The 12,369-nt window shown below is 41.5% G+C and overlaps 2 protein-coding genes across 10 annotated transcripts in view; both read right to left on the reverse strand.

The window, feature by feature from the left end:
- Positions 1 to 107: 107 nt before the first annotated feature.
- endouc (endonuclease, polyU-specific C) lies at positions 108 to 4,080 on the reverse strand. Its single transcript, XM_031862993.1, has 8 exons — positions 3,081 to 4,080; positions 2,819 to 2,869; positions 2,621 to 2,720; positions 2,427 to 2,538; positions 2,219 to 2,340; positions 1,017 to 1,129; positions 692 to 842; positions 108 to 605 (listed from the first exon to the last, which is right to left on the reverse strand). Exons 1-8 carry the CDS (start codon positions 3,089 to 3,091, stop codon positions 327 to 329), a joined length of 939 nt encoding a protein of 312 aa, XP_031718853.1. The 5' UTR covers positions 3,092 to 4,080; the 3' UTR covers positions 108 to 326.
- A 55-nt stretch (positions 4,081 to 4,135) lies between these two features.
- Positions 4,136 to 12,369, reverse strand: part of ppfibp1b (PPFIA binding protein 1b) — a 19,890-nt gene continuing 11,656 nt past the window's right edge. For 4 of the 9 annotated variants that reach the window (XM_031862965.1, XM_031862950.1, XM_031862942.1 and 1 more), the window contains 18 exons: positions 12,001 to 12,062; positions 11,842 to 11,926; positions 11,369 to 11,508; positions 10,794 to 10,885; positions 10,540 to 10,600; positions 9,956 to 10,121; positions 9,496 to 9,528; positions 8,717 to 8,858; positions 8,360 to 8,491; positions 7,953 to 8,103; positions 7,701 to 7,812; positions 7,445 to 7,533; positions 7,001 to 7,123; positions 6,743 to 6,868; positions 6,466 to 6,654; positions 5,535 to 5,699; positions 5,158 to 5,223; positions 4,136 to 5,055 (listed from right to left, as the gene is read on the reverse strand). In XM_031862965.1, coding sequence (XP_031718825.1) covers positions 4,972 to 5,055; positions 5,158 to 5,223; positions 5,535 to 5,699; positions 6,466 to 6,654; positions 6,743 to 6,868; positions 7,001 to 7,123; positions 7,445 to 7,533; positions 7,701 to 7,812; positions 7,953 to 8,103; positions 8,360 to 8,491; positions 8,717 to 8,858; positions 9,496 to 9,528; positions 9,956 to 10,121; positions 10,540 to 10,600; positions 10,794 to 10,885; positions 11,369 to 11,508; positions 11,842 to 11,926; positions 12,001 to 12,062 — 2,018 coding nt within the window. In that variant the 3' untranslated portion in view covers positions 4,136 to 4,971. The remainder of the gene's footprint in view (positions 5,056 to 5,157; positions 5,224 to 5,534; positions 5,700 to 6,465; positions 6,655 to 6,742; positions 6,869 to 7,000; positions 7,124 to 7,444; positions 7,534 to 7,700; positions 7,813 to 7,952; positions 8,104 to 8,359; positions 8,492 to 8,716; positions 8,859 to 9,495; positions 9,529 to 9,955; positions 10,122 to 10,539; positions 10,601 to 10,793; positions 10,886 to 11,368; positions 11,509 to 11,841; positions 11,927 to 12,000; positions 12,063 to 12,369) is intronic. The other 5 variants (XM_031862974.1, XM_031862934.1, XM_031862981.1 and 2 more) reach the window with 2 other exon arrangements.

A 12,369-nucleotide genomic window follows, 5' to 3' on the forward strand; every position in this document is an offset into this window, starting at 1 on the left:
CACTTCTTCAGAAACTCAATCAGAGCTGGACTTGAATTTGACTTACTTGATACTTAACTTAATATAAACTCAAAGCATAAAGGACATTTCATAAATACACCAAATAGTTGACTTTCAAAACCATCAATTAACTTTATTGAAATAGCTTTTTTATGACAAATGAATCAAGTTTACAGTTGTCTTGATAAAAATTACAGATGTTTACACATGTCATATACTAAGAAGGTCTGTGGCATCTAAACTAAACCGCAGTACATTTGTGCCTCAGCTTGTTGGGCATGAACATTATAATATGAGTATCACTTTGGGTCAGTAGATACTCCACATCAGTGCGAGTGCTGCGGCCTAACATGTCTGCCGTTGCTGCTGAGCAGTTTTGGGTACGCCGTCCCGAGGGAGCGTCCATGTCTGATGACCACCAGCTCCATCCGACACTGGTCGATGTTGACCAGCACTGTGGTGCTCCTCTCTGTGTTCATGAGGAAGACGATGGTGAAGAGCGCCATCTCAAACTCAGGGCTTGTCCCGATGAAGGCGCTGCCAACGGGCTTCACCAAACCGTGCCAGCTGAACTGGAGGTTCAGAACGTGGTCGTCTTGATCGGGCTGAGGGCAGAAACACATGAACGTTACTTTAGTAGAATAAAGGAATAAAGAAAACCATGCAAGCTGCTACAGAAAGAAAGGCTCACTAAGTCATAATCCTTGGCCTTGTATCCTTTGTAGTCCAAGTGCAAGTTTTTTTCTTGCAGGTAGAACTGGATCCAGTTGTGAAAACCGATGATTTCTGTCCCAGATTTCGTCTCTCCAACGAACACATGCTCGAATCCACAGGAGTCCAGGCTGGTGAATGTTTTAGTTTAGAGATACCAAACAAAATAAAATATTACTTAGAAACAATTACATAACTTTTTACACAATCAGAGAAAATCCCTCGATTGCTTTCGGTGCACACACAGATTCTCTAATGAATTCAACAATCGGACACGATCATCTGCAGCTGTTTGGGCATCTCACCCTGTGTTCCTACGCCTGTGGTAGAGGTGGAACCAGATCAAATACAGCTGACTCTTAAAGTGCCTCAGGTCAGCGCTGGACTGTGCTTTGCTCACCAGGTACCGATGAGCCCTCTGTGGACAAATCACAATGATGACGTACAGCTCTGTTGAGCTGACCCAATACAGAGAACAAGCAGGCATGAGGAAAAACATAATCCACATTCAGATGTATTCTTATATTTAATTGTTTTTAACCTTGAGATACACGTTTTAACTTATCTCTTCTCAAATCTTTTTAAAACAGTTAAAATTAAAAGAGGCCTTTTAGTGTTAACATGGTAACATGATATAGAATGTATTGAACTTCAGTATTTGTTGAAAGACTTATTCAATGTACAAGAAACAGACTTTCTGTCACTCACCGAGGAAATACTTCAGAGTATATTTAACAGTATTTAGACACAGTACTACTCTACTATATACAGTCCTTTGATAATTCCCAGAGCTATTATCACTTTACTTCAAAATTTGCATATTTACTGTATGTCCATTATCTTTTTTTATTTTCTTAAATGTTCTCTTAAAAATGTTTGTACATGTTATATATATATATATATATATATATATCTTTTTCTCTTTGCTTACGCCTGCGTTATACACAGTCTACAGAGATTGTTACTAAGCACTCCACTGCAAACTGTACTGTCCATGATTGTGTATGTAACAAACATTGTTGGTGTGGGAAGATCTTATAAGAAGCTTGATTAACAAGAGGGAACAAAATACGAAAAGATGTTATTGTCCTCTGCAAAAAACTTAAGTCCTGACATCAACTACAGCCATCAGGTCCATCTAACAAGGACTGCATGTTCTTCCCAACCGATCCTCTTTGGGGAGAGCAACTGAGGCCAACTAAGCATTCCACAGCTGCACACGGAGGTTTTTCTCTCTCCAACATCCTGAAGTAATGTGTTCAGTGCTGCAGTGTGGCTGGTAACGGAAAAAAACTCTTCCTGGAGTTCATCTGCACTCTCAAAACGTGGGGAAACAACAAACTGGAACAAAAACAACTTTGAATGTATTATACAAGTCATCTTCCTACTCTGGGAAGACATCCAAACAAAAAGGTGCAAGGAATGAGGTGTTGTGCAACATAAACTAACAGAGTTGTCAAAACACATGGCTGGGTAGATGCAACTGGTTGTAACATGTCAACTGTACCTTCATGACTTCTGTCTCCAAGACAGCATCCAGGAAGAGATTAATCTCCGTCAGCTCCTCTGTTGTGACTCGTTCAGCCACGCCTGTGGACCGCTCAAAGTTGTCCAGGAGATTTATGAACACTGCAGGGGAAGAAAAAAAAGTTGAAATTATCACAGTGAAGTCTGCAAATGAGCTGGATTTTTGTGTCTGTTACAGAGACACTTACGGGAGTAGGTGGTTGTGTTCGTTAGTTTGGTCTCGTTAACATTGGAGAACAGAGGCTGTGAAGCGTGATCCCGTACAACATGGCTGCCTTGGTTTACAAAACTGGCTCTACCCTGGAGAGTCCAAACACAGAATGTACCTTTGTGAAAACAGGAGACAGCCCGAGTGTTGTCAGAATAAGAATGTGCTTCGTACCTGAACAGAGATCGTGTAGTCCGTCGCAGGCGTCATGCGGTTCACATCCAACACCCACAGCTCATTGAAAATAGTGGACAGTTCCTGGTTTACAGCTGGTCTGTGACACAAAGTCAGGTGTGAGAGAAAAACTGAGGAATACTGTCAAACTGAATAAACGCAGTAAGTCGTGAGGAACGTTCCGATCGTCTACTGTACCTCGATGCATCCAGTCCACCGAGACACAGAAGGGCGAGGAGTCCACAGAACCTGTACACCACACGTTAAACACATTCTCTATAAATACATCAAAGAGTGGCGATAAAAGAACACTATTACAATAAAAACAATTGCCGAGAGCATTATGGAAAAAAAAAAATACCTGTTGATGTCTACGGTCATAAACTAACTTAAGAAACTTAACTACAGAGATGAAATTCATTTTATTAGCAATTGGTAAAAATAAATAAAAAGTACACACCTTGCAGCCATGATGCTCCTTCACTCCGATAGCTCAGACTGCAGAGTGCTCTCGTGTCTGTTTCCAGTCCAGTCTCAACCCGCTCTTCATATCCTGCAGGGCTTGTCCGTGTCCATTAATTGCGCATGGGCGACTGTGAACCAACTCGCGCTGATGTTTACGTTTTGACTGTATAGCCATCAGGGGGCGCTCTATCTCTTCTGCCAAATGCGTTTAATAATCAACTACAAATGTAGGCGACTGATGGTGACGCAGAGATCACAACTTTAACAAGATAGAAGGGAATGATCTTCTGTTTTCACACAAGCTTTCTTGCACCGCTGTAACATAGAAAGCATGGGTTCTCCATCTCGTTCCATGGCCAATGAATTAAATGCAGGGAGGTCCAACGTTTGCGACTTTAATTCGAGCTCTCGTTAAATGGATCAAACCAATGGAGAAACACTAACACAGCAGGCTGTCACTCTAATTAGGGTCACCCTCAAAGCACGTACTACACGCACTTCTATCCTATTCACATTACCCTATTTGTGGTGGATGACCCATATGGGCAGTGTCTTCTGCATGGTACTGGTTAAACTTTGCACGTGTGCACATCTATGAATTTATTTGCTAACTGTACAAACATGTCATGAGACCTTGAGCCAAAATCCAACTTTGAGATTTTTATTATTTTTGCAAATGTGCTCACATGCTGGATATTCCCCAAAAAGCTGTTTTTAATTAAATTGCCAAAGACTAAAACATGGCATTGGTTGATCTGGACTCAATGCATTTTGAGATTAGACATGCTTTCAGGAAGGACCTGATGATTCCACGCCTGCTGCGTTTTGTCCCCAGGTTCATCATTTAGATCTTCATTTAACCAAAAACAATCTGTTTGATAATCAGAAGATTTCCACTTTCACTCGACAACTTCTCTGAAACTAACACTAACCGGCGACTTTTTGCAGCTGGACTGCTACATTTTTGACGAAAATCCCAAATGATTTAAATAACTTTATTGATCTAAGAAACGAATAAACGTAAAAAAACAAAACATGTATGACCAAGGGTTGCATTATAACATTATTATTTCGAATAAATCAGACATTATGTTAGCTCACAAATCTGAATATGCAACAACGCTTTCCAAAATACGGGTTCCATTAAAAATCTATTTATAGTAGAAAATAAAAAAAAATTAAAAACAAGAACTTATATACTGTAAATGTGTTGAATTCCAATACCATGCAATGATTATTCATTAGGCATTGTGTTGTATGATATGCATTGGTGCAAATACATGTCGAATATTACTGTTGAGTGAAAACCTGTAAAATAAAATATATGACAATTCCTGTGTTATTAGCAGGGTTTAGTTCTGTAGAAAACATAGCAGCTGTTTCGGAGTTATTACTTTACACCAACTTCTAAAAATGGGAAAATCTTCTCAGCATATCACTTCTTTTTTCAGTCAGGAAGGAATTTAAAAGACATATATTAAAATCTATATTGGCATACTTTTTCTGCTGGTTGACACTTCCGTTCTATCATAAATAGAAATGTGCCAGTACACAACAGAGTACAAAATATCTCCAGAAACCAGCTGGTAGGCAAGCAGTGGTGTTGCCCTAAAGGTTCCCGAGCTGTCATCAGACGCCAGTAACGGAGACAAAGTTCATGAGTGATATAGTGGCTAACTCTGGACTGTAGGCTGTCACAACACCATCGTTTAAAACTAAACAACAAAGTAAAAAACACTAATACTTTTGGCTCATCTTTGAATGTAACACTAAGAAGAAATGTGGGAGCATTGTTGGGGTTTGTCGAGACAAGTCTCTGTGCGAGTGGAGAGGATTGGCACAGAGTTTCATTCACAGCAGGACCCGGTCTCATGGTGCCGACGCTCTCATGCGGTGGAGTCCTCGTCCGTTACACTGGGGTTTGGTGAATTTGACGCCTCGTTGAAGAACTCATCATCTTTCAACATGCTCTGATAAAAGGCACAATATAGAAAACAATATAATAAGCTTGTGAAACAATATTATCAATGAGTACAGCGTGCTTTGAGTCCTGGTCAATATGAAATTCTTACCGTCAGGTTTTGAATACCCTCAGAGAAAGCTCCGATCTGTCTCACAGTTCCCTCAGAGTCCTCCATCTGTGAAACAGGAAGCAGCTTTCAAACTCAAATAACTGAAACCCCCAATAGAGTATGGAAACCTAGGTTGTACAGACTACTACTGAGTAAAGATCTTCAGGGAAAACAAACCCCACCTTCTAAGCAACACTGGTGACAATTTACACACAATAAAAAAACAACATAAGACCAAACCTCATTAAAATTGGGAGTGTTTTTTTTCCTCTCCATATAATGCACACAATAAATACCTTTCGCATAGATTTAAGTTGTATGATTGTTGGGTATAAATAAAATCATCAGTTAACAGTCCCTTTGAAGAACTAGCTCACCTGTTCTAGCCGGTCCATGTCGTCCTCGTAGATTTGGAGCTCGAAGCCTTTCTGAAAGCTTCGTCCCTTTGGCATCTCCACATCCATCGGACACACGTACTCCTCCGTCTCTTCCTGCTTTTTCCTCCTCAGACTGCCAAAGTTACCAAATGACAGTTTTCTTGGCTGGTATGAACGAGGAGAGAGAAGACAAGGAAATAAAGTATATACGTTTTATAAAGCTACCCTTAGATATGCAGGAATGTTTTCAAATCTTAAACCTTTCAATAACTTGTTACCAGGTTCTTGTGAATACCCAATTGCAGTATAATGTAAACAAACTTTTAAAATTTAAAAGGGAAAATGTGCCACCTTTTATATGCATGTCCAATCAGTGTTGATTTTAAATATATAATACATATTAATTCTTGCTAGTGCGCGCTATATTGACGGAGAAATCGGAGTTCTCGTGCCGGCAGTGCCTACACGTACCAAGAGGGGTCCCGGCATCCAACTAGCTCTCACATGCATTTCTTCAGCCGCATAATCTGGCTCAAACTCAGCTGAATATCTGAGTCAGCCAAAACCCTGTAAAATGTATCCTCCATAACATCTTCTGCACTCATATTTTGGCATGCCATTGTTGCTGTTGGAGACCTACTGTAGCTAGTTTGCGATACAAGCCGAGCGAACGAGGAAGTTCTGTTGTCCCATCAAAACTGATCGGACATCCACTAATCCAACGTTGTTTAGATAGGTTAAGAGTTTAAAGAGTCAGAATAATTTACCGTTAATAAAATGTCAAAAATGTTAAATCATTATGTAAAATACAAAGTTTAGATTTTCTTGGTTATTCAGTATTACAAGGTAACCCTTGTAACCACTGTTAGAGAAGTTCGAGCGGTACTATTTTGAAGCGCAGTCGGTCTATCCTCGAGAAGTCTTGCGTTACCTTGACCTTCGTGGTGGCAGTTAGCAGAGTGTAGTCTGGGTTTTCTAGACACTCCTGTTTGAGCTGCTGGGCCTCTGAGCCAATGAGCAGGTTGTAATGTGTGGCGAGGTGACGGCGTAGCAACGTCTTGTTGGGGGGGATGTTCAGCAGCAAAGCCATGGTCTCCGCGTTGAACCGTGGCTCCAGAACCTGAAGAGAGAGGAAATGTATTAGGAGTGGATACTTCCAGAAGAGAACCTCTGTTCCTCAGGAAGACTGGAGCGCCAGACTCTCTCACCATCAGGCCTCCGTGCACGCCGCTGCCTCTCAGGTTGGGAGCGTATTCAGCAAGGTCTGCAGACCGCAGCCACTCCATAACCCTATGGTTGGTCCACTGGGAAATCTCTGCTGGAGAAATATTGTTCTGCGGATACAATTCACAGAAAAAAGAATGCAAACAAACACTAATTAGAAACGGATTATGATCTCACACACACACAGCTGTGCAATTTGAAACAGGTTGCTTATTACTCAGGTGATGTTAAAGTGAAGGCACCTCGTCAGACGGCCTACGACGCAAGCAGTTGGGCTCGTAGTTGTTGAGTCGGAGCACTTGGATAGCTCTCTTGATACTGAGGTGATGCAGGACACTCCCCACTTTCAGAGAAAGCAGGTCATCCTGAGGAACAACGTAAGACATCAATGACTTAATGTAATATTCGAACAATAAAAGCAAAGTTCAGTTGAAGCTGTGACAAAGTATATATTTTAAAAGCACGTTATAGATTTTTTCTGGAAAAATGAACCTTCCCTGAAACTAGAGGTATATACTGTGGTGTGACTTCAGCATTGTCCCAAATAGGGAGGGTGAGACCAGGCAATCCCCGGTGGAGCTCGTCTGACTCTGTATGCAATACTCCTAATGCGAGATGGCACTGGAGTCGTCAGACCTTCTCTGCGAGGTCTGTGCAGAGAGCCCATGTGTCTCGCCAACACTCACCACTGTCATGTAGTGCAGCATGCGACCATCCACCCTCCCCTCATCAAATTGGGTCTTATACTGAGGCAGACCAATGTCATCCAGCCATCCTGACAGTGAACAGAAAGAGCAAAATGTCATAAGGAAAAAGTCAAGTTAACAGTTAAATATAACAGAGTACAATTGGTCAAGAAGAAGAAAAACAAAGAAAATTGGCCCCAAAATGGCTTCAGAGTTCCTCTGACCAGCAGATCATTGATAACTCGCTGGTACTCACTCGTCACCCAGTTGTAGTCCAGCTTTCCCTTATTATCCTCCTCCTCTGAGCCCAGGGCCTGCAGAGCCAGCTGCAGCTTCTTTCTGTGCAGCAGGTGTTTGATGCCCAGCTCCTAAACATCCACAAGAAGACAAGTAAAGATTACACAGACATCATCTGAGGTACTCCGTTCTGTAGTAAGTTCAACAACAAGAATGATTGGCCAGTCTGCCAGCTTTGCTAAACTTATTAAATTATTCTGCTTCATCTCACCCTCTCCAGGTCATGCTGTGAGGCCTGCAGCAGCGTCTGTCCGGAGGAGATCCACACACGAGCCATGTTCACATAAAGGCCGAGACCCTGGCCCTGCAGCCAGTCGCACACCTGATCCTTTGACCAGCGTGCAAAAGGAGCATCAACATCGCTAATGAAAGAAGTAAATGAACAGAAAGTCAAAACTTTCACAAAGGTATGCAGGGACACCCTTGTAGTGGTATAAAAAAAGAAACAAACAAATACAAGTTTAAATTGTGAGTATAGAATATGCATTTTGTTATGCAAACAAAAACTGCTTTATCAAAAATCCTCTCATGGTTTCTGAACTTCATTGTACACCAGAGGTTCAAAGCAAGCAAACCACACACTGAGTCTCTTCATTCAGGCTGAATGCACAGACTTACTTGTTTTCTCTTTTGAGGTCACGAGACCAACCCAATCTAGGTCCTGCTGTGGCTCGCACTCCACCTCTCTTGAAGTCACCTTCTGGTAGGTTGTCATCCAGGTTAAACGTGGTAGACTGACTCCTTTTTAGCCTTAAAAATATGACATTCAATTCCACATGTTAAAACATCCCCACAATCAAATTATGGCCTTTGTGATTAAATTCTTTGCACATTTTTTCATATTTCTAACTGAATCTGAAAGTGTTGCATATAAACATTTATAGGCATTATTCTAAATGCATTTAAAGAAGTTTTTTCTAAAATCAAGAGCTTAAGATCCTATATGTAACTTTCTATGTGTTATTATCTACTCACTTCCCAAAGAGTTTCTTTATTCCTTTGGATTTCTTCCTGCTCTCTGGGGTCGTAGAGAGCGTGTTGGTGCTGTCGCTGTTAGCCGACCTCTGTGGCAGCCCGGCCAGATCCAGATGGTCCGTGCCCTGTCGCTCCGTTTCAGCTGTACAAACAAATGCCCACAGAAAATAATCAGCACCTTGAGAATCAGTGTGGGAGACGTGCACGGATCAGCGGAGACGGAGCTGCTGCACAGGGTCAGTGTAGAGACCCAGAAACCACAGACGGACACACGATGTCTCCTAGACCTAGACAGAATGAGAGGTTATGGCGGTGGGCATCAAAAGCAATACCTTCACTAGTGTGCATGCATCAGACACAGCCAATGTCTGACTAAGTCTGGAATAAAATAGTCGTATTTTATTAGATAAAAAAAGGAGGCTCGTTAGTTTTGTTTTAGATTTTTTTGTGGGAGGACTTCAAGATCCAAATAAATCATTTGATCTGATAATCTGGATCTTGAAACAGACGTGTGTTTGGGGAAGGGTTTGACGGAAAAAGAAGAGTGTAAACAAATACATGCAGGCACACAGGCAAATGAACAACTGTGTGCTGGACATTTGTGCAACAATGGGTAGTGACGAGGGCGTGGCTGTTGAAGCACCGAGACGGGACGATAAAAAGATGTCAGCTGGATGGATGAGTTTAGAAAGGGCAAAAGGTGTACAGCAATATAGGATGTAATCAGCTGTTTCCTTTGCGGTCTTCAACCCTTCCACGAGCTGTGGTCTATACTGTACCTAGCATAGGCGCACTTGCACTCCGGTTGCGGTCTTCATGTGTTACAAAGCACACACAACACACGACAGGGTCCGACAGAAAAAGAACAGGACAAAGGGCAGACATTATGATTGAAATGAGAACAGGACTGTAGAGGTGGAACGAACGCAGACATGCATGTGTACAATACACACACACAAAACACCCAGACAGAAGGAAGGGTATGCACCAGCACAGAAACAGACTTCCATAATTAAATGGGGACCACAGTTTGTGTGGGCTGCAAATTACGGTCTTGGTCCATATAGTATGCTCCATGGGTGTGGCTTGGGAAAATAAAAAAGTCGTTCATGGTGGAAGAAAATCTCACTCTCTAGTGAACAGTCGCTAAAATTTTGCACGGCTGCTATCTTAATGTCGAAATGGCATCAAATACAGAGCGAGTCACCTTTAGGACTCGTCTGGCTGCTCAATCATTACCGAGGTTAGGGGTACTGGCTGTCTTCTTGCCCCCACGGATCTTGAAGAAGCCCTTTCCGAAGGATGAACGAGCCTTTCTCGAGCCAAAGCTGTCTTCCTCTGTGGTGGCAGGCGAGGTGGCCGAGGGACTCATGGGCGGCTTTGCACTGATCTCTTCCCTGGCATTCTTGAGGACATAAAACATTACTCCTACATGACTGTCATGTTCATACATACTGGCCTACAAGTACTGGTCAAGTCTAACATGCTACACTTGTAGCCAAATATTAAAATATTGTAACTTTTACTGTAAAGAAAGAGAATTAAGAATGTGGACTGCACACAACATGTAGGATATTCTAAAAGGCTACAAACACTACGATGCATTTTACAAACTATAAACAGTATGAGGCAAAGAGAAGACGAGAGAGTGAATGAGTGAGATGTGTAACAAAGAGACGTTTTAGTGAAGGTGAAAGGCTACTTGTATTTGTTACAAAACAACTTCCTGGGAAGTAATGGTATGCATTAACATTTTTGCCAAAGTTTTTTTTCATTTTTTATAATCAAACATACCCCCCCACTTTTAAATGAGTACCTTTTACCTTTTGATTATTGCTCCTATCCAGCTGGTCCTGGCTGACAGTCTTTGTAGCATCTCGGCTGCTGAAATGCCAAACCATAACAATGCACACTTAACTCATGGCAGTGCAGTAGAGATAGTGAGTCATTAGCAGCAGCAGTCTGGGGCTATAGAATACGAACTGCTGTTACACAAATCTCCTCATCGTGTGGAACTTAAAGAATGCTACTGAGACACTTTCTCACACTCTGTATGACTGAAGCAATTATATTTAACCTTTCCACATCTGTTGGTGCCGACTCTGATGCTGCTTCTGGATCTGAAGGTGTGGGTGAAGGCTCTTCATTCAGTCCATTGAGGATCTCCAACTAGACACAGATCAGAGCAAGGACAGAAATATACACAAGAAAATACCCTTTTTAAAATCAAAGTCTTAAAAAAAATGAACTTGCATATTCTTCTGCAGCCATGCGACTACAGCAGTCTATTAATCTCCACACATGCTTAGAGAACTGACAGCCGATGTTATTCATTTAATTGGTTGTCGAACTCGTCAACACTCAATTAACAAGTGTGAAATCTATGTGAGCTATTGCTGTTTTATTGAGCATGAAGGTTATTGAGGGGAAAACATTTGATCAATAGAGTCAATAGTATTCATTAGCAATAAATTAGAAAGATAACACAACCTACAATAATCTGAGGTTTACATCTCAACATCAACAATGACATTTCTTGTGATTTTATGGTTTAAAGTATCTAATTTGCTATACTGTTTAAATACTCTAGCAACTGTTAAGATTGATTTTTAGATGCTAGTATTTGTGACACACACATTATGGCACACAAACCTCATCTGGGCTCCTCCTGTTCAGTTGGTTAACATCTGTAACTTCATACTTTACTGACTCCGCAAACACAGCGTCGGTTGAAAAGAATGCAATGGATTCATCACCATGACTCTCGATGTGCTCGGTATCTTTGCTTTTCTCTGGAGTAGACATTCGATGAAGATGCACAATACACAAACTTTGACATGTGCAATTTCAGAATCGGCCGTTTTATTTAGCATCGATCAAACCTCTGAACAGACAAAAAGTCTATCTGAGAAGACTAACCTCGTCTATTATCTCTAGACAAGCTGAAATGAAATGTGTTGCAGAAAGATGATCGAACGAGTGTATCAGAAAGCAGCACTTACAGTAAAGTTAAGTGTACATAAAATGCAGTTAATGGGCTAAACCAGGCAAAATCAACTACATAGCATCATAGCTTTTGAGGCAGATCTTAATCTCAGACATCACATAAATGTCATTCATCTCACCTTTCTTCCCTTGCACTGACATCACCATCTCTTGAACCTTCTTATACCGCAGCAGCGACTGCTTTAGTTCATCAATCTTACGATCCTGCAAAGTCAAAGACAATTAAAACCACAAATGTTCCAGGAGAGCTGAATCACTTTACAATGGGTCAACTGTACCTTCTCCTCATTGGCCGCCATCAACGACTCAACTGCCTTTTTCATTCTCTGCACTTCCACATCTAGTGAGGAGAGACAATTATTACAGACAGAGAACTGTAGCGTTGACAGGGTGACGTTGAAGGAGGGCACAAAGAGGATATGGACAACGAACCTGAACACACAGGGTGACATTAGAGGACTCAACACAATCAGCTGACCGTCATTCCAGTAACATCATAGCCGCATTCTTTGTTTTTCCAGAGTTTGTCAGATTAATTAATCGTATCCTTGTGTGAGCAGATTTTTCACTTTGGTAGAACATTTTCGCTTTTCAGAACGAACACACACACACACACACACACACACACACACACACACACACACACA

This window comes from Anarrhichthys ocellatus, unplaced genomic scaffold (genome assembly GCF_004355925.1).
Source record: "Anarrhichthys ocellatus isolate YVR2014 unplaced genomic scaffold, GSC_Weel_1.0 scaffold2, whole genome shotgun sequence".
Taxonomy (NCBI): Eukaryota; Metazoa; Chordata; class Actinopteri; order Perciformes; family Anarhichadidae; genus Anarrhichthys; species Anarrhichthys ocellatus.